This window comes from Drechmeria coniospora, chromosome 02 (genome assembly GCF_001625195.1).
Source record: "Drechmeria coniospora strain ARSEF 6962 chromosome 02, whole genome shotgun sequence".
Taxonomy (NCBI): Eukaryota; Fungi; Ascomycota; class Sordariomycetes; order Hypocreales; family Ophiocordycipitaceae; genus Drechmeria; species Drechmeria coniospora.
Window position 1 is genome coordinate 10,169,115 of NC_054390.1, and position 23,737 is coordinate 10,192,851.

The following is a 23,737-nucleotide window of genomic DNA, read 5'->3' on the forward strand; positions in this document are numbered from 1 at the left end:
TAGTAAATTAGCTGGGCAGTAGTACTGCCATTAGTAGTACCTCTAGCAATTTATGCGCAAGAGGAGGGGATCTTGCAATTTGGATGCGCAAGAGGAGGGGTAGTGGAAGTATATCGCACGGACCAGGGAATCAATCAAGCTGTTAGTAACAGCATAAGGGGTGCCAGTTAGTAACTGGGCAAGAGTGCACAATTGGTAGTACCGAATTATACAAATGAATGCGATTATTCTTCTACCTAAAGTGCAAGGGAAGTACGGCTATTTATGCCTACAGAGTAGTACCGTGTAGGTCCAGATTGTGGCTGCGCAGTTACACCATAGTTTGATCGCCCGTTTGGTCGCACAATGGTTTGATTGCCCGTTTGGTCGCACAATGGTTTGATCGCCGTTTCGGTCGCACAATGGTTTGATTGCCCGCAGTAGTACTGTGGGCTAGCAATGGCTAGTAGCGACTGGGAGAGCGGCAATTGTCATTCCGATCAATTGGCTCCTGTATTTGACTGGCTACTACGTATATAAGTTGTATTGTAGTAGTGAGTTGGCCGGCGGTAGTACTGCCGTTAGTCGTTCCGAGTGGTGGTTCGGAGAAGTAGTATGTTGTATACTATTGGTCAACTCGGTATGCTTACTAATACTCGCAGTATAGTACAGCATCTGTACTAGTAGTAGTACTACTAGTAACAATAGGATAGTATCCTATTGGGGTAGTCTTACTAGTATAAATACCAGTATTTTAACACTACTCTGTAGGCATAAATAGCCGTACTTCCCTTGCACTTTAGTTAGAAGAATAATTGCATTCGTTTGTATAATTCGGTACTACCAATTGTGCACTCTTGCCCAGTTACTAACTGGCACCCCTTATTGCTGTTACTAACAGCGTGATTGATTCCCTGTGTTATGGAGTCACTAGTACTACCAGTATCTAGTGGTCGGAAATAGTTGTTAAGAAACCTACGGAACACTAACTTAAGGTACGAGGCATTGGAGTACTTATACTCCAATGCCTGCTTAGTCATAGGATACGAGTCACGTGCGGTAGCGCGTGGCTCTATCCTAGGACATAGCTCTATTAGGCAAAGCCTAATATCATAACACCCTGGTCCGTGCGATATACTTCCACTACTCCCACTTCTTGCGCATACAAATTGCAAGAACAATATCCCTACTTAATAATATATAACTATTGCTGGAAGCCAAATAAATACTCTATTTTGGAACTTACAATTACTGGAGCTACTAATTGAAAGATCAAAAAGCTTTTAAAGAAAGCAATTAAATAAATAAAAGCTTGGTATTAAAAAGACCAATATGTTACGGAGTCGCTAGGCGACTGCTCTAGGACTCTCAATGATGTTTATTAAAAGACTTGAAGGAGGGAAAACTACCTAACAACTAGGGCTTCTAGTTGTGTGCGTTCCTCCTAGTGGGTCCCTTGGTTCCCTTCGTTCTCCTATATCGGGCTAAGCCCGATACCATAACACAATAGAAGCAACTGTAAGATTGGATACAAGAGGAAGGGTGGTATAATAAAACTACTTATAATACACAAACCTTTCTAGGTAAAGTATTTACAGTAATTATTAATCTATTACAACTCTATAACAAACAAGCAGAGGACCTAGCGCAAGGAATCTATATAACGCTTATCTTTAGAGCATATATATGTTAAAATACTAGTATTTCTTTGCAATTGATGCGCAAGAGGAGGGGATAGTGGAAGTATATTGTAACACATATGGGGAGGTGTGCCCATATGGACAATCGACCAGTTAACCGTTCGACCAAATGGCCAAACTGTCAAAAGATCCGCCAGTATCCGCACTTAGTGCGGGTACTGCACCTCACATTCGCTTATAAGGCCTACACGCTTGTAGCGCGCCTTACATATATCGCACGGACTAGTAAATCAATTATACTGTTAGTAACAGCAATAAGGGGAGTGCCAGTTAGTAACTGGGCAAGAGTGCACAATTGGTAGTACCGAATTATACAAACGAATGCGATTATTTCTTCTAGCTACAGTACAGGAAAAGAGCGGCTATTTATGTCTACAGAACAATCCCCAATAACGGCTTTATCGGAGATTCCATCGTGGATCAAAGGCGCCATTGTACTATGGCTTAAATGGCTGAAACCATTATACAGTTGGATAACTGTTTCAGTCAATCGTTAGTTGACTGCTTCCGTCATAAGGTTGGATGGATTGTTTCAGTCATTAGCTTGGCTGATTCCATCACATAATGAATGGGTGGTCCGGCCCAAGTTAGTATTGTGGGCTGGCAAGCGCTAGTAGCGATTGGGAGAGCTGCAATTGTCATTCCGATCAATTGGCTCCAGAGGTCGACTGGCTACTACCTATGTGGGTCACATTGCAGTAGTGAGTTGGTTGGTAGTAGTACTACCGTGTGTCGCTCCGAGTCGTGGTTCGGAGAAGTAGTATGTTGTATACTATTGGTCAACTCAATATGCTTACCAATACTCGCAGTATAGTATAGCATCCGTACTAGTAGTACTAGTACTAATACTAATAGGATAGTATCCTATTTAGGTAGTCTTACTAGTATAAATACCAGTATTTTAACAGTATTTATACTAGTAAGACTACCCAAATAGGATACTATCCTATTAGTACTAGTAGTAGTACTACTAGTACGGATGCTATACTATACTGCAAGTATTGGTAAGTATATTGAGTTGACTAATAGTATACAACATACTACTTTTGCGAACTACGACTCGGAGCGACATACAGCAATACCACTACCGACCAACTCACTACTACAATGTGACCCACACATGTAATAGCCAGTCGACTACTGGAGCCAATTAATTGGAAAGACAATTGCAGCTCTCTCAATCGCTACTAGCGCTTGCCAGCTCACAATACTACTATGGGCCGGACCACCCAATCATTATGTGATGGAATCAGCCAACCTAATGACTAAGACAAGCTATCTAACCTTATGACGGAAGCAGTTAACTAAAGTGTGACTGAAACAGCTATCCAACTGTATAATGGTTTCAGCCATTAAGCCATAGTACGATAGAATCTCCGATCGAGCCGTTATTGGGGATTGTTCTGTAGACATAAATAGCCGCTCTTTTCCTGTACTGGCTAGAAGAAATAATCGCATTCGTTTGTATAATTTGGTACTACCAATTGTGCACTCTTGCCCAGTTACTAAATGGTACCCCTTATTGCTGTTACTAACAGTGTAATTAATTAACTGGTCCGTGCGATATACTTCTACTACCCCCTCCTCTTGTGGTTAAATTGCATGAATGTTATGGTATCGGGCTTAGCCCGATATAGGAGAACGAAGGGAACCAAGGGACCCACTAGGAGGAACGCATATAACTAGAAGCCCTAGTTGTTAGGTAGTTTTCCCTCCTTTAAGTCTTTTAATAAACATCATTAAGAGTCCTAGAGCAGTCGCCTAGCGACTCCGTAACATTTAAAAGACTTTACTTATACCGGTTAGGAGGAAGGAAAAGCCTAACTGTTACGGAGTCGCTAGGCGACTGCTCTAGGACTCTCAATGATGTTTATTAAAAGACTTGAAGGAGGGAAAACTACTTGGCAACTAGGGCCTCTAGTTGTGTGCGTGCTTCCCAGTGGGTCCCTTGGCTCCTTCCATTCTTGTATATCGGGCTAAGCCCGATACCATAACACTAACTATCGTAAGTCAAAATGGATAAGGGGAAGCCCGAAGAAATTAACCTCCAGTAAGTCATGGAGGACTTTATGGCAAAAGTCCATACGGAGTTTGGCCGAATGCACGCCCAAATGGAAACGTACTCTGTATAAATCTTAGCTCTGCAGAAGAATGGGCAGCAACAGGTACAGTAGGACCTAGGGCACTCGTCGGCCCAGCCAATGGATACCTTAACAATCGACCCCCAGCAGGAGCGGACCGGGGACAAGTCGGGCACACTACGGGCCCGTGTCAAACGCAAACCGATTCCGGTCGGGGACCCGTACGATAGCAATAAGGGTACCTTTGCAGCCTGGAAGTTCTGCATGGACCGCAAGCTCCGAGTGGATAAGGACTTCATCGGGTCCGCCTAGGACCAATGGATCTTCGTTTGGCAAAACCTCTCGGCCAAAGTCCAGCGACAAGTTACAACGTACTTCGAAGAAGGCTCCCGCATCGGTTACAACTCGTTCCAATTCCTAACGTACCTCGAATCGGCTTATAGCAACCCTTACCGCTAGCGACTAGCGGTTGTCGAACTGGAGGACATTAGGCAAGGGACGTCGGAGTTGTTCCTAGCGTTCCTTATACGCTTCAAAGAGAAGCTTATACTAGCAGGAGGGATGCATTGGCCTAGCGAGGTAAAACTTATAAAGCTCCGTATTGGGCTAACTAAGAGAATGAGGGACTGTATCCTCTAGCGGGGGACTACAATGGACGACTACGATAAGGCGGTCGACGTATATAAACGAATCGTATCCGAAATGGAATTATTAAAATACTGGTATTTATACTAGTAAGACTACCTAAATAGGATACTATCCTATTGTTACTAGTAGTACTACTACTAGTAAAGATGCCATACTATACTGCGAGTATTAGTAAGCATATCGAGAGGGGCGGAGGCGATGGGGCGGCGCGACGGAGTTGCGTCGGCTATACGGGACGAGCGCGACCTGCTCCTATTGCGGGCGACGCAGGGAGTGGAGGGGGCGGGACGGCGCACCGAGGGGGAACCGTCCGCGCAAGACTCGCACAACTCGCAGATGTCGCGGCGCATCTCGGCCAAGGTGGCCACTAACTCGGTACTAACGCCCTCCTGCGCCTGCTAACGGCGGGCGAGGCCGCGCACGTCACTCTGGATGCCCGTCAGGGTCCGAGCTACGCCCTAGGCAAACACGCCGAGCTGCATGCTCGGTACAGCGCCAGAACGGCCACCCGCTCGGGTCGGGGTTAAGGCGTTGGCGGTAAGGACGAGGGTGCGGTTCGGGTCGTCGTCGTCGTCGGCGGCGGCGGGGGGAGAGGTAACACCCGGCACGGGGGCAAGGGTATAGGCGGGGCGTACGGGGGCAGGCTCCATCTCGGCTAGAGCCAGGGTGCGGGCCCAAACCCGGCCCAGGGCTAGAAATTCGGGCGAGAGGACGGCGCGAGCGCCCGGTACGGTTCCGACCTTGGGGCGGGCCTCGACTAGGATGTGGACGTTGCGCTAGGCGCAAGCACGAAGGTCGCGTAGGGCGCGACGCAGCTGAGGGCGCGCGGCGAACAAATGCGGTACCTAGACGCATTTAGCGTACGCGCGCGCGCACGCACGGCAACTAGCACTACGGCCCGGCACGCAGTCGTCGCGGCCGCTGGTAACGAGGCGGTTAACGCAGGGGAGGCACATTCCGCGTACCTCCTCCGGAGGTGCGAACTCCTCGTCGGAGGAATCGCCCTCCACTAAGTATTCGCCTAGGGCGCAGCGACAGTCCGACTTATCGGTATAATGGCCGTAACGCGGGCCCGAACTGCGTCCGGGGGGGGGGGGGGGAGTACCCGCGGCGGCAGACATAATAGCGGCAGCGGCGGCGACGAAAAGGTAAATAGGTCCTCTACGAGGGAGGAGCGACGACGGCGAGAATAGGATTAACAGTTCCTATTGCTATTAGCCAGTTAGCTAACGACCCGATATACGGAACGGCCCCGACAAGGAAGCAGCAACCCACCTTATGGGGGAGAAACAACGGCAATAGAGGAGCAGGCGCAACAGGAGGCGGCAAAGGAGTTTAACAACAATCGTACGGCAAGAAGCTAAAAAAACAGGTAGGTATAATGGTTAAAGGAAAGAGGAACGAGAAGTGCAATAGGACGGGAACGGAGAAGGCAATAGGGAGGGAGTAGCGAGGGGGAAAAGCAGGGTAACGCCAGGCGCCTTAGGTACCCGGCGAGTACCCGGTGAATACCCGAGGAGGGGACGGAACGGGGTGGAATTAGTTGCCCCGGGTAACCAGCAAACCCCAAATAGGGGACAATGCAGGGAGGAGACCGCGTACGCCAAGCACCCGACGAATACCCGAAAAAAAAAAAAAAAAAAAAAAAAAAAGAGACAATTTTTCGGGGGAGCTATGGATTGGGAAAACCAGCCTTGGGAAGGGCGGTTTAGCTACGGCTACAGCTAGACTTTACTTCGAACGGGTAGAGCGAGACGGTATGTTATAGTATCGGGCTTAGCCCGATATAGGAGAACGAAGGGAACTAAGGGACCTACTAGGAGGAACGCATACAACTAGAAGCCCTAGTTGTTAGGTAGTTTTCCCTCCTTCAAGTCTTTTAATAAACATCATTGAGAGTCCTAGAGCAGTCGCCTAGCAACTCCGTAACAATGAAAAATAATAGACTGGGTCCAAGTATCTTTTTATAGGTCTACGAGACTAGCTTAATACCTTCCTAGTATCCCACATTATTGATTTTTTGCATCTTACACAATGCGACACAGTACTATTCAAGTCTTATTTAAACAAGTACAAAATAATTATTTCATTCACTACACCCTATTGGCAAGCACATACAACAGACATAATATTCATTTTCTATTATATTTAAATTATCATTATAATATACATATGCTATATATGGACATAAAAATAGTGGACTGAGTCCAGTAGATGCTTGAAGTGTAATTATTTGTGTTTCTCGAGTGCTATATAGACTTGACATCTTATTGCTGCCCTAGTGCCGCTCTTCCTGTTTCCTAGATTTTTTTTTTGATTAAGCAGTATTACCTATGTGAGCTGCTAATGGCCCTTGTCGGTACCTGGTCCACATTGGTTATTTACCACAAGGCACAGTACACGCGCAATGCAAAACACTATTCCTCGCAACGTTTACTTCCCCCTTTATATCTCTGTACACTGTTCTTTGTATAGTAGGATTCCATTCTAGGGCGATAGTTTAGATATTTATATTAATGTTGCTATACATACTTATAAAGCTCCTTTCCTAGCTTTGAAACGGACTGCCGTACCGTTCAATCTGGTATATATTAATTCGCATTACTATTTGCAAGGCCCCTGTAATCCTTCACTTGGATATCAGGGTAGAACATGTTCGTAGAGCATGGAACACGAATGCTCAGCGGAGGGCCAATCAATCCCTGCACATGTTACTATATTGCTGACATCTGCTGCTCTAACAACGGAGACAGATTGCTATGTCGTTTGCGCCGGTAGACGTTGCATATTAGTCATAGGAAATTTAAAAACATATAAAGGTTGTAGCCTACTTTATCCGTTACGTTATTGAAGCTTCATTTAGTACTATGTCCACCCGATACGCTAACAGAATATTTGTTGTCAATATAAACGTCAGATTCCAGGTACCATTAGATACTAAGGCATATAGATCCGCAATCGCGAAGTCCAAGGCAAAGGCTACAAAATTACCTTAAACATCCGTTCTATCCCCCCTCTAGAGATGGCTGTTTTATCGTTTTCTCTACAAGCAGCGCCACAACAACGACTAGTGGTGCAGAGTGCAGAAACTTTGAACATAGACGTCCTGCGCATTCAGGAGAGCATATGTCGAACCCATCTGGTATGACGGCCCAGAGCAGGGAGGGTAATTAACTACCCATATTGCTCGTCCCTCCGTTCGAGCTAGAAAGACAGATCAGCTGATATTCTTTACAGATGCCAATATCAGCACTATGGATCTTATGGGGTAAGCAGTAGAAGTATCCAGGGACGAACCTTCTACAAAACGAGGAAATGTCTTGCGTTAAGGAAGCTCTTTAATAGCTTCAGCAATACGTACATCACACCTGACCATCTGTAGGGAGTTACTTTAAGGAGGCATTTAGCCGAGGCCACATGTTACGGGTAATTTATTATATATTACAGCTCCAAACCACGCCGACTTCGATACCTTATCGGGAGAATAGGAAGCCCTACGTATTATTGGCGAAGAATTGATTAATGGGAAGCTGCATTACATAATGCACAAGGTGGGGAATGGATACGATAAAGTAATTCATTACGACCGATGGCTGGAGCACGGGATATTACACATCAGTACCAGTACGTGTTGTTGGATAATATCGAGTACGAAGAACGACTTACGACGCTAGCATGTTCTCGTAGGTAGTACCCGTACTTGCCGGTAGGAAACCCTTGGTACCTGTACCATGATCCCAGGCAAATACAGCTACAATACGGCGCATATTCCGGGCGCGCGCGTCCGTCCCATGGTACCTAGTAATACCTTGCTATTTTGTAGATGGTCGTAATTACCGAGCCTCCATACTCCGCCTCTAAAATGACTTCTAATTGAACCTGCTTGCTACACAATATGCCATCAGTGTGTATATATCTAGCCTACATCCTCTGTAGGTTCATGTGCAATTTCTACAATTCCTGGTGCCTTCTTCGACCAACTTTGTCATTATGCTTGGCTTCTTTTTCCTCATTTGTCTCATCGGGCCCCTAGTTACCCAGGGCAGACATTCCTATGGTAGCGGTCATAAGACGGAGTCTGATGAGGAGGCTTCCACTTCCTTTATAGGGGTGAGACCTCAGGACCTAAATAACGAGTACGGCCATATACAAAACGCAGGTGGCATTGTCAACGGCCCCGGGGGGTTGCACCAAACTAGTCCAGAGTTGCAGCAGTGGTTTGATCGTTACTTGTCCGAGCCAGACAGTCCTGAGTTGGATGAGCAGACAAACATTCTCCAAGAGGAGATTGAGCAGTCGCTCGCAGCTGCTCCTCGTCCTTTGGAGCCGCCCGCTCCGGCCGATGAAGAGGAACAGGACTTTCCCGACGCCCCGTTACATACGGAGCATGCCGAAGTAGTAGTACCGCCACTAGTACACGACTTCCAAGTCCTTATCCAGTGGGCAAAGGCCTTCGACGTTCTACGGAGTCCTACACACATGACCCTGATTACCTCTTCAAGAAAGGGCATGGTCCTCATGATATTGACATTCAACGACCCGACAATGACTCTAAATCGATTACTACAAATTTTCCCAGAATCACAACGGACAAATATGGGCTCAGTTGTAAATGTCGACCCTCGCTATCTAGCAGTTTCCGCCGTTGTGCATGCCGAGGGACAGACTGTGAGCTTTAGCGGCGTTACGGAATTCAGAAACCCTAGGAACCTGTTGCTCAATCCCAACGTTGTCGTTCACGTTCTAGCACGTTTGGACTACGACGAAGAAAATAGCCGGATTGTAACAAGTGGCAGCGTTACCAACCTAATTGGGCAATACCGCCGAGAGTTAGCCGTATGCCGAGAACTGCTGAGGAATAATGTAATGCAGAGCACGGTCCCAAGGACATTACCCGCCCCTATCATCCACGATGAGGCCCGCAGGAAGCGCAATGTGAGGGGGGTCATCCCACCTTCCGGAGCGAAGTTGATCTCTACGCTGGGGGAAATTGACTGTCGTCCCAACACGAACTGCATGCGCGCCTGGACCGAATGGGTGACGCCGGGACCATGCGGACCAGGTACTATTGCTATCGACGTATTGCCAACAGCAATAACGGAAAGCCGTCTGTCGACGGTAGTCTCGGGATGTCTCCCCATCTGGTTAGCACAGACCCATTGGCGGTGTTTGCCCAGTGACGGATAGGGCTGCACGTTGAAGATAGTGCCAGGGTGAATGAAGTTGGGTGTTAATACTCGAGTGTATTATCAAAAGTATAGTTAGTAGTTGTAACGCAGCTCCAAGGAATACTCAAGAGTGCCGCAAGTGCTTGCATTACGACGGACCGATAAAATGGATTGTGTGTATTTGTTGTCCCCTTACAAAACCCGTGCTTGTCCAATGCATTTATACAATAACCCAGCATCCTTTGAGTCAGCCACTACAGCGCTGCAACTTACAGCACATAGAGTAGTGGTGGTGCATCAGCTGCTACTTGCGACATACGGATTAGTGGTAGTGCATTAGCTGCTGCTTGCAATATGCGGAGCGGTAGTAGTAGTGCATCAGCTATTCTCGTAGCGGCCACCATCTGGGTCAAGCGATTCGTCGTTCCGGCGGCCTTGTGGGGGACACGGCCTCATCCACGCACATACTATGGCAGCAGATGCACCACATAGTAGCTGATGCACCGCTGTAGTAGTAGATACTGTATCACTACAGTAGCTGATGCATCAGGACTCTGCCATCAGGGGGCGCAGAGGACAAGAGGGGAGGGCACGTTACCACGTAAAGAGGCGGTCCGTATCTGACCAAGCGACTTTAAACAGTCGCCCGCGACCAGCCAGCTCTTACTCTACTTTCCTTAATCATACTATGCCTACAGTAGTCGCGTTTGTAACGGTCCTGGTTCGCCATAGCCTCTCGAGCGACTGCGCAGATGCCGCTACTGCTTGGTTAGAGTTTGTAGGGTCAAATGGCCTGCTCGTACCTTACAGAGAAAATGTACTATGTGCTCGTATAGCGCGTACTCGTGGGAATCCCAAGACTAAGTTTACGACGCTGATGCAAACTGTAGGGCCAGTACTGTACTCGTATAAGACGTTCCGTCGTACATAGTCGTAACGGTAACGGACTATGGCTAAGCAAGGCACTGGCTGACACAAGCAGTAACATCATCCGGTATCGCTGTCGTCGCCGTTATGTGCAAACCCTATAGGTGTCCTTACATTGCATATACGGGCAACATTTGCGTCTACTGCCCCGGCGGACCCGACTCTGACTTCGAGTACAGCATACAGTCCTACACTGGATATGAGCCGGTATCGACACGAGCCATTCGGGCACGGTACGTACGACCCAGTCGAACAGGCGCGCGGAAGAGTAGACCAACTCAAGTCCCTCGGTTACTCGGTTGACATGGTCGAGTACATCATTATGGAGGGAACCTTCATGTCACTACTCGACTCGTATCGCGAAGACTTTATTCCCAAGCTCTACAACGCCTTGAGCGGATACCAGACGTCCAAAGTCGATGAGGCCGTCGAGGTGGAAAGGGGAGGGGGGAGGGGGGGGGGGGTGTGAGCAGTATCAAGTGCGTAGGAATCGATATCGAGACTCGACTAGACTATTGCCTGCAGCCTTATCTGACCGACATACGCGCTACGGTTGCACGAGGCTCGAGATTGGCGTCCAATCTCTTTACGAAGATATTGCGCGTAACACAAACAGTGGACATACCGTAATATCGGTTGCCGAGACGTTTGTCTCGCCAAGGACGCCGGCTTCAAGGTTATTAGCCACGTGATGCCGGACCTTCCCAACATTAGCTTAGAGCGTAATGTCGACCAATTCCGCGAGTACTTTAAGAATCCCGCCTTCAGGACGGACCGCCTGAAGATATATCCCGCCCTTATGATCCGAGGTACCGGCTTGTACGAGTTGTGGCGGACAGGGTTACGCATCGATAACGGTACGATCTATACAACGCCTGCGCCGACCCAGGGGGGCGATCGACGCTACGTACAGACCGTACCATACCGTAATGCTATCCCCGTTTTTAGTATTGTTGTAATAAATGAGAAAGGAAGGTCGGAGGGACAAAGCGAAGGAAAGGAGATTAGGAGGGGTAGGGAGGGGAAGGCGCGGTACGAATGTATAATGGTAAGGAAGATACGAAAGGTACGGCCTACGGTACTCCGTATATTGGGGTCGAGTTATGTTATATAGAAAATAGCTAGCGTAAGTATACGGAGTACGCATAGCAGGTTATATAACGGATACGTAATAATGTCCTAACTCCAACTCCTATACTCCGTACCGGTAGGACTTTTCGACGAAACGTAAAAATTTCTAGCGTCGCGCCCCGTATGTACCCCGGTACCTTTTGTTTAACGAAATATAAGAATCTAACCGTATTGGGTAACCGGCCCGGGAGGGCGCGGGCGGTAAGGAAAAAATGCATATAGGACGAGGCGCGCGCGCGCAATACGGGAAACGAGGACGGGGATGGATTTGGGCGTTGCGTCGGGCGGGAAATAAATAGAAAACGTAAATGTATCGCATTGGATTGAATTAAATTGAATTAACAGACGGGCAGCCGAATAGGCGGGTAGTAGAGTAGGGTGTTTGTAAAAACGAATTGCGTCTAACTGTATCGGGCAATTGGCCCGGAAGGGTGTAGGCGGCAGGAAAAATAATATGTACGAGACGAGGTACTTATATGCAATATAAGAGTTGCGGACGAAATTGGATTTAGTTATTGCGTTGGGCGAGAAGAGTATTATGATGTCGTGGCCGTGCGTCTCCGGTAGCGCCATACGAGTCGCGTAATCCATTGCTGCCAGTTCTCCAGAGTAGGGGTTCTGCTCTGCCCTCCCCCCAAGCGTAAAAGAGAACGTCTTGCCGGAAGACCCTGGAATATGGATGGTCCCCCTGACTCCGACTATGCCGTTCCGGGAGGAGCTACTAACCGCCACACGCACGGTGCTGGCAATGTTGCCTTGCTGAGCTCTCTTTTCTTTATTATCGGAAGTAGTTATAGGTATTCTTCTCTGCTAAGGAGGTAGGGTGAATGGTTGGATGGTTTCCAGTTCATTCAGTGCCGAAGCGTTGAACGCAACGGCTACCTGTTGGAATGGCGATTGAACGCCATTCTTCCATACTCGTAGCATCCTAGATGCTTCTCTGCGTAGAGGATTGCTGTCGGGTAGGACATAGAGCTCAACCCACAGTTTCAACGCCCGTTTCCACAGCCGTTCTTGCATACTGCTAATGTGGGCCTCCGCCTCTGCGACGCTCGTAGCCACGGTTCTGAAGGCTCCTGTTATGGCTAGGGCGCCAATTTTCTGCACACGGTCCAGCATTTTGGCCTTCTTGTGGATACAATTATGCCTCCAGACATTGGAAGCATAATCCACCACGGGGGCAACCATTGCGGTAAATAACTGACGGGCCGTTGCTGGTGAGAGTCCCTTCAGCCTCTTGAGTTCCATTGCTGCCTTGAGGCCCTTTGTAGCTGCTCTTGCGATGTGCTCTTTATACTTGAGCCGGGTGTCCATAACGAGCCCGAGGATTTTCACGTGTGTCTTTGGTCGTACCTCTAACCCTTTGATGGTGAAAGCTTCTGAATCGCTCTTGTATTCGCTTTTGGTGAAATGGATGATGGCTGTCTTTTCTGCCTCAAACGTTGCGCCACTCCGTCCTTCCCAATCAAGGGCCATGTTGATGATGGACTTGATGCCTTTGCGATTTTCCTTGGCTGTTGGTCCCGCCACCCAAGCTGAAAAGTCATTAACGAACGCGATGGCGCCTCCGTTCCAGGTAATACGGCGCTGGACAAGATCTGCGTTAAAGAAGAGGAACAAAATTAGAGATAAAGGTGAGCCTTGAGGTAGTCCAGCCTGTGGTAGGTCTTGAGTTTCCGACGTCTGACCGTTCACCTGGATCGTGGCCGTTCGCGCCGAGCAGAACGCCGCCACCCAGCGGGTTATTTTCTTAGGAATGCCTCTAGTACTTATCCTTTGAATAAGACGCTCCTTACAAACTCTATTGTAAGCCCCTTTCATATCGAAGCTAATCAGGCTGAATACCCGCTTTGCTCTCCAAGCATAGCAGATCTGCTCCTGCAGTAATATGAGCGCCTGTTCCGCCGATCTCTGCTTTCGGGCTCCAAAATGATTTGCTGGCAGGAGGCCGTATGTCTCTGCTGCATGCGACATTCTCTCCGCGACAACTGATTCAAGTATTTTGCCGAGAGTGGACAGCAGCGAAATTGGCCTCTAAGCTTTGGCGATTGTGTAGTCCGCTTTATCCGGCTTTTTAAGCGGTATGATCTTGGCATGCCGCCATTGATCCGGTAGCCTCCCTTCCTCGAGTGATTGCTGGAAAATTGACACGATCCAGTGGTTGGCCACCGGCCAAATTTGTTTCCAAACCACAGCAGGGAGCCTATCTTCTCCCGGAGCCTTCTACGATTTCGCCATGAATAATTGTCGTTCAACTTCTTCCATGGTGACATTGGGCATCGGAACAGCCGATCCACGCTCGGGCCTGTTGCCTTCCTCTTCAATGTATTCCGGGAGTGGGGGGAAGAAAACTCTGAGCAGTTCGTCAGCTTGTTCCTCGACGTTGGTCGTATGTGTTCCATCCGATCTATTTAACTGTAGCACTTTGCCAAAAGCTGCTCCGTTACCTGTTTTTATGTATTTCGCAGCCTTCCAGATATTGTTATTGTCTGCGAGAAAGTCCTCCCAGTGCTTCTTCTTTTGTTGTCGAATGGCATCGTGATATTGCTTAGCTGCACCCTTGGCCAAGTGCTCCAACTCAAGGTTTCGTCGGCCTGCCCGTCGATGGGTTCTTGCCTGATTTCTCCAATAAGAATGGATGTTTCGCAGTTGTGTGAGATCTGTCGTCCACCACCGTTTCGCATATGGAGATGGCCGTAACTTTAGCGTTAGAGCGTGCAAAGCCTCCAGCACAGCCGACATTAACAGGTCGGTATCCCCTTGTATATCTCTAACCATGGACTTTGTACCCAGCGTTCGGCGTATCCTGTTATTCACCTCTTTCCACGGCGTGTTTTTGAAGAGTAATCTTGGTCGGTGTGGGACATCCGGAATGTCCAAGTCGAAGATAGTATCGATGGTGAAGTGGTCCGATCCATGGTCTGTCCCCTGCGTGGTGCACCTAATTATGGATTCTGCAAGTCCCTCCGATGCCAAGACCAGGTCGATAGTTGTTTCGTACTTCCCATCTTGCCAGGTTTTGGTGCCCCTAGGTAGCAGGCTGCTAAGGGAGAACTCGCTCATCAGATCAACGATCAGATCCGCTTCGCCCTACCGTACAAGAGATATATCGTCTCCTCCCTATAGCTGGTCATAGCGGTTGAAATCGCCCGCAATCAGAACATCAACCGGCTGCCCCGCCTCTCTCCTTGCTTTCAGAATCAGAGTGCGCAGTGTAGCGCATGTGCTTTGCAAGGCCTCGTCGTCTCGTCGGCCACGTATACCGAAACGGCCAGTACCAACCTGTGTTCCAGGCGCAGTACAGCTGCTGTTAAGTCGGGAGAACCAGTCGGCACCTGCTCCGCCTCTAGCTCCTTATTGATCCAGAGCATGCTCCGAATCGCCCATCTTCCTTCCCTCCAATCCGATAGTGTTATCTTTGTCCAATTGTAGTGTACCATTGGTGTTGTCAGGAGACGCCCACCTACATTTCTCGCCTGCGGTTCTTGAACCATTATTACTGCCGCGTCCGCAAGATCCTTGTCGTTCATTAAGCTGTCTTGTATCGATCCTTGCTTCTTGACATTAAGTTAAACCACTCGGAACGGCTTATTCATGCAAAGAGGGGAAGAGCTTCTTGCAGTTTCTGCTAAACGACTCATGAGGGCCTCCACAGAGGACGCACTTGACGATAGTCTCAATGCAAGCGCTATAATAGTGACCTTCTTTGGCGCATTTACTGTATATCTGTGGCTTAGAGCACTGGAATGCCTTGTGCCCAATTTCTTAATAGTTGTATCACTGCTCCGGGCGAATTCGGCGCTCGAAGGGACCGGTGTAGCCTAACTCTCCCCCAGCGTGGAAGTAACCTTTATGGAGAACCTTCCTTGTATCTGAAGCTTTTATCATATAGACCACCATCGATCCATAGGCTTTAGGGGCGTCGCGCCTGCTCAACCACGCTACTTTTGCTACCTGCATATCGTTATCCTGGCCGAAGGCCTTAGCAACTCCATCGTGAATATCGTCTAGTTCATCGAGAACGGCCAGGCAATTGATATTGTCCACTTTTACCGGGTACAGCTCGTCTCGGAGAATTCGAGCCCCGCGGGGAGCCTTGCCCTCTGCTACTTGTTTGACTATTCGATGTTTATCCTCATCGCGGCAGGCGATTCTAATGCAATATATATTCCTGCAATCCAAGGTTACTGCGCAGTACCGCCAACCTGGCTGACTTAGCTTTGCCCGAGCTTCCGTTTCAATTATCTTTCGAATTGCGCCCGCAGAGGAGGCATCGCGCTCTGCATTTTCCGTCCTGGAAACATCAATAGTACAATAAAGCGTATTAGTTGGGCCTAATGGTATTGTATTTGCTGATAAAAGTAATCGTATGTTGCTGGGTTGACTACCAGGTGGGGTACAGGCAACCTCAGTATACAAAGTCCTCGGGCTAGATTGGGTTGCCGTAGCTGCTGTAATTGTCTCTAATTGTTCTTATATATATTTCAGTTCTTCCTTAGTCTCCCGAATCTCTCGTTGCGTTTTGGTGGCTTGTTCTTGAAGTTCGCAGATTAATTCTTGTTGCTTTGTCAATACGTTCTTTAAGTCCTTCAGTTCTTCCAGTACCCTTAGAAGGAGTACTTTTCCGGTTTCGTTGCTGGGGCGACTTTTCTTGACATTCTCTGTATACTCTGGGTCGATCTCGGTAACTGAAGCTTGTTTCGTTCGCGTTGCTGGACGTTTTGCAGCTTTCGTGACCGTCTTTTATTGTCAATTCGCGCCGTCTCCCTGCCCTTCGCCCTCGGCTTCACCAAACGCGTCGCTAGTTTCGGCGTTGCGGGGCCCTTGCGCTCTACCACGATTTCCCCTACAGTGGATTCTGCCATCGCGAACGGTTTCGCACCACTACACAACAAGATATTTGGACAAAGCTATCTAACTCGATAAGACGTCCTACAGTCCCGACCGTTTTTCGCCCTCGTTCACTTTATTACAGTAGAATCCAGGTACAGCGTCCGCATATCAGCATCCAAGTATCGCCGGGCGAAGTGGCTTGCAGATTTCAAACGAGTACCACTACGAGATTCAGTATTGCAATAAGAAATGCAACAGTCCAGTTGATATAATGGAATCCATCTCTGCACATCCGCAACTGCCTTAAACTCCGAATAGCTTCTGATTCGAGCTGCAAACCATTTTCGCAATGCTAAATATTAGATTTGGGCCTCAATTGGCGTTTTACTTAGGTTTCGTATAATAGGCTCTCTAGTAGCAGTTTCTGGCGTAGGCCATAATTGGCGATTCTCTTATATTTTTCAGGTACAGTGAGTCCGGACGCTGTACCTGAACCCCAGTGTATATAAATAGCTTAAGTTAGAGCTTTCCTTAGGAATCTCTTTCTCTCCTTATAAACAAGTTGTCGAACGCATCCTAGGAAAACTCCTGGTTGGGATGGTACCTCGTTGCGTAGCCTCTCGCACCTTGTCTTTAGCGGTCTTTAGAAGATTATATTCAGAACTGGAGGGTACCCATACAACAGTTACAGCATTTCCCTTATCTTTAAGCGCATTGATAGCATTGTATATGCAACCAATATACTGTTGGCCGGATTGCTGACACGGGTTTCGCAGTATAAGGACCGCGGCTTTGTTGCTTGTCAGCAGCGCCATACTGCAATGCCTTAGCTCTAGCAGCAGCCTCAATGCGTATACTGTTATCGCCAGCTCCCCGGAGAATGGGTTTTGTTCATCCCTTAGACCAAGTGTAAAGGAAAACCGATATAGTTTCGGCTCCCCTCGTACTGACGGGGGATCTCCACGACCCCGCCAACTCCTACCACCCCATTTCGTACCGAGCAGCTTACTACAACCCGAACCGCCCCGGTCCGATTATTCCGTCTCCCATCCGTCTTGTCCTCGTCTTCGATTATGGTTCGTACTCGTTCTACCCAAGGTGCCAACGTAAATGGATTGATCGTTTCTAATTCATTTATCGGTATCGCACCGAATACTATCGCTACCTGGTGAAAGGGCGAGCGATAGAATCTTCTAACCTTTCGGATGCGAGATATAGCGTTGCGAAGGGGATTGGTGGCTGGCAAGGTGTAAACCGGTCTACAACTTAATCGCCCTTCTCCAAAACCGCTCCTAGGCACTTACAATATCTGCTTCTGCTTCCGTAACGCTGCTCGCTACTGTTAGGAATATTCCCACAATAATAGCATGTACTCCAATTTTCTGGACTCGATTGATAGAGTTGCCCTTCTCGTCTTTGCACGCATGCATCCAGACATTCGAGGCATAGTCCACTACCGGGGCCACTATGGCCGAGAATAACTATCTGGCCGTCGCTGGCGAAAGGCCCTTAAGTCGCTACAACTCCATGACCGCTTCTAAGCCTTTTGTTACTGCCCTTGCGATATATTCTTTGTATTTGAGTCCGGCATCCATGATTACTCCTAGGATCTTGACCTAACTCTTTGGTCGAACGAGCTGTCCTTTGATAGAGAAGGGTTCTGCGCCAGACCTCTACGTCTTCCGAGTAAAGTATATAATTGCCGTCTTATCCGCCTCGAAGGTCGCGCCGCTCCTTCGTTCCCAATCTAGCGCCATTTCGATAATCGCTTTAATCCTATCGCAATTACTTTCCGCCGTTGGGCCAGTAACCCACGCCGTAAAATCGTTAACGAAGATATAGCTCCGCCGGAGCAGTCTATACGTTGCTGCATAAGGTCTGCGTTAAAGAATAGGAAAAGGATCGGAGACAGTAGTAAACCTTATAGCAACCCAGCTTATAGCAGTTTTTGTACCTCTAAAGTTTGTCCGTTGACTTAAGTAATTGCTGTACGGCTCGAGCAAAACGCCTCAACCCACCTAAGCAGTACTTCCGGGATGCCCCTTGCTCTTATTCTTTAAATGAGTCTCTCTTTGCATACTCTATTATACGCCCCTTTGACGTTAAAGCTTAGTAAGCTAAGGATCCGTCGCCCTCTCCAGGCTGCATAGACTTACTCCTGCAGTAGCATTAACGCTTACTCGGCAGACCTCTGCTTACGAGCTCCAAAGTAATTCGTTGGCAAGAGTCCATACAATTTAACAGTATAGGAGATCCTCTCCGCAACAACCGATTCCAGAACCTTACCTAGTATAGCTAGAAGAGAGATCGGCCTCTACGCCCTTGCAATCGAATAATCCCCTTTGCCTAGTTTCTTTAGTGGAATTATCTTAGTATGTCTCCATTGGTCCGGTAGAGCCCCTTCCTCCAACGATTCGCGGAACAGTAACAAGACTCGGTATTTAACCGCCGGCCAAACCTGTTTCCAGACTATTGCAGGTAGGCCGTCCTCGCTAGCTGCCTTCCACAACCTAGCCGCAAAGAGCTATTGCTCTACCTCCTCCATTGTAATATCCGGCATAGTAACGGCCGCTCTACGCTATAGTCTCTCTCCTTCCTCTTCGATAAACTCCGGTAGAGGAGGGAAGAAAGTATTTAGTATTTCTTCAGCCTGTTCGTTGCCATTGGCCGTACTCGTACCGTTAGCCCTTGTAAGCTACAGTACCTTGCCGAATGCTATAATATCACCAGACTATAGATACTTTACCGCCTTCCAGATGTTGTCGTTGTCAGCAAGGAACTCGTTCTAGTGCGTCTTTTTCTGCTCTTAATAGTATTGTGGTACTGCTTGGCCGCTCCCTTGGCTGTATTCTCGAGTTCTCTGCAAGTCTGCCCTGCTCGTCTTAATGCTCTAGCGCGATTCCTTCAGTACATGTATATGCGCCGGAGCTGAGTAAGATCTAAAGTCCACTAGCGTTAGTTAAAAGTCCACTAGCGTTAGTTAAAAGTCCACTAGCGTTAGTTAAAATGTAGCAGCAGACTTGATTAAAAAAGCTAGCTGACTAGGTAGGTGCTCTTATATACTTAGTGATAGGCATGGTTGCCTAAACGCCACTAGCTGCCTGGTAGGCAGCTACACGTAATCTGGGATCCAACTGCATTTTGCATAGGGGCATGGCTTGACCTTGGGTGTCAGGGCGTAGACCGCCTCCAGTACCGCCGGCATAAGCCTATCCGTTTTCTGTTGTACCTTGCCCTCCATCGGGGTAGCCTCTAGAGTAGCAGCAATCCTAGCGTTAATTTAATTCTATAGTGCGTTTCTGAGAAGGAGCCGTTTATAAGTCTTAGGTAGCGGGACGGAGACATCGAATATTGTCTCAATGGCCCGATACTCTGATCCATACTCTATACCGTATACCGCACATTTAATAGTCGAGATAGCTAAGTTCTCGGATGTTAAGACCAAGTCGATCGTCGATTCGTACTCTCCGCCTTACTACGTCTTCGTTCCTCTTGGAAGTAGACTGCTGAGAGCAAACTCATTCATTAAGTCGATAATCGGGTCTGCTTTGCCCTGCCTTTCCAACTGCACATCGTCTCCACCCCAGAGCTAGTTGTAGCGATTAAAGTCGCCTGCAATTATTACATCCACTACTTTTCCCGCATCTCGCCTTGCGCCCGTAATCGCCTTGCGCATATTGCCGTATGCCTCCATTAGCGCTTCGGCTTTAGTTCCCTGTACATAGACCGAAAACACTAATACCCAGCGCTCTAGGAGCCGTATCAATGCCGCCGTTATATCCGAGGACTTAATAGTCACCTGCTCTGCATCCAGATTATTCCTAATCCAAAGCAGACTTCGAATCGCCCATCTGCCTTCTCGGTATATTGGAGGTACTATCTTCGTCTACTTATAGTAACCCATCGGCATCGTTAAAAGCCGACCCTTAATCATTCGTACTTACAGTTCCAAGATAGCCAGCACCACTGCGTCCTAAATCTCTTTATTGTTCATTAAGCTATCGTATACTTCGCTGCGCTTTCGGACATTTAGCTAGATTATTCAAAGTATGCTACTTATGCGCAGAAGGGTATAGCTTCTTGCAGTTTCTGCTAAACGACTCGTAAGGGCCACCGCAGAGCGCACACTTCAAATCAGCCCATTGCATCCACTATAGTAATGGCCTTCCTCGGTACATTTACCGTATATCTGTAGCTTAGAGCACTAGAATGCCTTATGCCCAATTTCCTGACAGTTGTAACACTGTTCCGGGCAAATTCGGCACTCGAAGGGCCCGGTATAACCTAACTCGCCTCTAGCGTAGAAGAAACCCTCGTAGAAAACCTTCCTAGCATCCGAAGCTTTTGTCATATAGACCACCATCGATCCATAAGCTTTAGGGGCGTTGCGCCTGCTTAACCATACTACCTTTGCTACCTGCATGTCATTCTCCTGGCCAAAGGCCTCAGCAACTCCGTTGCAAATGTCACCTAGGTTATCGAGAACGGCCAGGCGATTAACATTATCTACTTTAACGGGGTACAGTTCATCTCGAAGAATTTAAGCTCTACAGGGAGCTTTAACCTCTACCAGTTGTTTGATCATCCGATGTTCAGCCTTATCGAGGCAGGCGATCCTAATGCAATGTATATTCTTACGATCTAAGGTTACCGCGCGGAACCGCCAGCCTGGTTAACTTAGCTTCGCCCGAGCTTCCGTTTCAATTATCTTTCGAATCGTACCCGCAGAGGTAGCGTTACGCTCTGCATTTTCCATCCTAGAAATATTAATGGTACAATAATGCGTGTCAGTTGGGCCCGATAGTATCGTATTTGCTAATAAGACTAATCGTATGTTGCTGGGTTAACTACCAGGTGGGGACAAGTAACATTAGCGTAAGAGGCCCTCGGGCTAGATTGGGTCGCTGTAGCTACTGTAACTGCCTCCAGTTGTTCTCGTATATTTTTCAGCTCTTCCTTAGTCTCTCGAATCTTACGTTGCATTTCGACGACTTGTTTTTGCAGTTTGCAGATCAATTCTTGTTGCTTTATCGTCGCGTTCTTTAGGTCCTTCAATTCTTCCAGCACTCTCAGGAGGAGCACTTTTCCGGTTTCGTTGCTGGGGCGTCTTTTCTTGACATTTTCTGTATATTTTGCGTCGGTCTCGGCCATTGAAGCTCGTGTCGTTTGCTTTCCCGGACGTTTCGCATTTCCCGTGACCGTCTCCTCGTAATACGCGAGCTGGCGCAACAGTTAGAATACACCAAGAAGCAGATTGGCGAGGAACTGAAGCAAGCCCGCGAACAGCTTGAAGCCATCGCAACACGGGTCATCGAGTCCCCACAATTGTCCTACGTAAATTACTTCTGGACATTGGACATGCAGTTAATGTACGCAGCAGGGTCAAAACCAACAACACGAGCAAATTCACCCGGCGCCATCGGCCAATACTCCGCACACACGGGAAAGGCGGTTCCACGGTTCTGGGAAAAAGAAAAAACGCATTCTACCGGATTTTGGGGAGCCACGGTTTTTAACGCTCCTTGAACAGCTCCGCCGTAAGCAAAAGTGAGAGTTAAAGACCCAATTTTCTTCATCAGTCAGATAGATGCACCTATGATCAATGTGCATTAGGGCAAGTAACAGAGATAATGTGGCCTGTACTGAGGCAGGATTATAGGGTCAAACGAATACCCCATCAATTATCTGCATAGGCATCAGTTATCTATATATATCCTGTTGCCCGCACCTTCTGTTCATGATCAATTAAATAACAATATATACAACTACACACAATTAATTACACATGCACTCAATAACTTGTACTTAGTCGTATTAACTATATCACGTATACTTTTTATTTTACTACATAACTACATTACTTATTTAGTTAATATAAGATCCTACAAATCCAATTATTTACCTATTACATATAATTCGTTCGACAGCAACAGAAGTACCGGTATTATATTGTAATATAGACAAGCTATCCTATAATAAAAACCGTTACTTCTGACACTTCGCAGTCTACGAGTTCCTCTGTCAATTGTCCCTCACCCGTCCGCGGCCGCCCACTCCCACTATTTCCCAAATCGCCAGCAGCACTGTCAACAATTTGAAACATCATGGCGTCCAACCTAGTCCCCGACTACGAGGTCAAGGTCCTTCTGAAGCCCTCAGAAGTTCTTGGATCAAACAACAAACTCATAGATGCGGTCCTATCAGCGTTCTCCATCCCGTCGAGCACCAAGAAAATGAACGTCCAATTCGTCGACACCAAGAAACAAGACTTGTACACCAAGGGCTGGAACCTTCGCATCCGCAAGAAAGAAGGCGGCGAGGAGTTCGAGTTGACGTACAAGAAGCGCTATCCGATTGGCGACGGAGACTCTAGTACCGCTAAAGGCAACATCGATGCAGCGCTCAAGACGGCCGAGCAAGACGGTTTCGACTCAACGACAAGTCGTACCTTCCAAGCGCAGGTTGACGTTGGGTACCAGAAGCAAACGCTCTCCATCAGCCACGATGAGACAATTTCCGACACGGGTTTCGAAGCAATCGACCTCCCCCTTGCGGAAGAATCGCGCAAGTTCCTCATCGACAACGCACCCGAAAAATTCAAGATTTGGTTAGCCGATAACTTGGGTTCTGATGATCTCGCCGACTGCGTAGTTTACGGGCCGGTACTCGCGAAGCGGTCCAAAGGTACCTGGGATGTGTTCAAGCTTTCCATTGAAGTGTGGCCGATTCGGAAGAGCAAGACGGATGCGAGCCTCGAACTAATCGTCGAAGCGTCGTTTAAAACACCTGACTTGGAGAAAGCGCTGGAGGGGCGCGCCAAGCTGGTGGAGTTTTTGCAGAAAAGAGGCTGGTTCCTGGCTGAGGATTCCTTGAAGACGAAGCTTATCATGGAACGATACGGAGAGATTACTGTACATATTTGATGCAAGATCTTGTTCAGTGACTCGGGAGTCAAATTAGCAACTGCAATTGAAATGGGGCCGTCCTACGGGGGGGCGGTGTGGCTGAAATGACAGAAACATGATCTCGTGATGTTCATCCCACGGAAACGTCGCGCTTTGCAACAAACGGCTAGAGATGTTGCTCAAGCCTCTAAGATGGGTTCTCAATTGTACTAAAAGTCAATAACTGGGTTGCTGACAACTGAGGGAGTCGGAACGAAGGCGCAAAGTAACGGCTTCGTCTGGTGCCCGGATGATGCTCTCTCCGCTTCTAAGAATCGCTCTTGCTTTCATGGGCCTTTCCACACGGCCCCCGTTAGACGGCCTCT

The 23,737-nt window shown here is 48.0% G+C and overlaps 5 protein-coding genes across 5 annotated transcripts; 3 read left to right on the top strand and 2 right to left on the bottom strand.

Annotated features, from left to right (window-relative positions):
• Positions 1 to 3,880: 3,880 nt before the first annotated feature.
• Positions 3,881 to 4,072, top strand: DCS_05886 (uncharacterized protein; the record flags this gene model as incomplete). Its single annotated transcript, XM_040803187.1, has 1 exon — positions 3,881 to 4,072. One exon carries the CDS (start codon positions 3,881 to 3,883, stop codon positions 4,070 to 4,072), a length of 192 nt encoding a protein of 63 aa, XP_040658220.1.
• A 794-nt stretch (positions 4,073 to 4,866) lies between these two features.
• On the bottom strand, positions 4,867 to 5,529 carry DCS_05887 (uncharacterized protein; the record flags this gene model as incomplete). Its single annotated transcript, XM_040803188.1, has 2 exons — positions 4,867 to 5,184; positions 5,374 to 5,529. 2 exons carry the CDS (start codon positions 5,527 to 5,529, stop codon positions 4,867 to 4,869), a joined length of 474 nt encoding a protein of 157 aa, XP_040658221.1.
• A 2,610-nt stretch (positions 5,530 to 8,139) lies between these two features.
• DCS_05888 (uncharacterized protein) lies at positions 8,140 to 11,433 on the top strand (the record flags this gene model as incomplete). Its single annotated transcript, XM_040803189.1, has 5 exons — positions 8,140 to 8,202; positions 8,345 to 9,470; positions 10,683 to 10,936; positions 11,120 to 11,360; positions 11,417 to 11,433. 5 exons carry the CDS (start codon positions 8,140 to 8,142, stop codon positions 11,431 to 11,433), a joined length of 1,701 nt encoding a protein of 566 aa, XP_040658222.1.
• A 1,011-nt stretch (positions 11,434 to 12,444) lies between these two features.
• On the bottom strand, positions 12,445 to 13,455 carry DCS_05889 (uncharacterized protein; the record flags this gene model as incomplete). The annotated part of the gene is made up of 1 exon (XM_040803190.1): positions 12,445 to 13,455. The coding sequence occupies one exon, from the start codon at positions 13,453 to 13,455 to the stop codon at positions 12,445 to 12,447; it is 1,011 nt and encodes a 336-aa protein (XP_040658223.1).
• Positions 13,456 to 22,571: 9,116 nt separating this feature from the next.
• Positions 22,572 to 23,390, top strand: DCS_05890 (uncharacterized protein; the record flags this gene model as incomplete). Its single annotated transcript, XM_040803191.1, has 1 exon — positions 22,572 to 23,390. The coding sequence occupies one exon, from the start codon at positions 22,572 to 22,574 to the stop codon at positions 23,388 to 23,390; it is 819 nt and encodes a 272-aa protein (XP_040658224.1).
• Between the last annotated feature and the right edge of the window lie 347 nt (positions 23,391 to 23,737).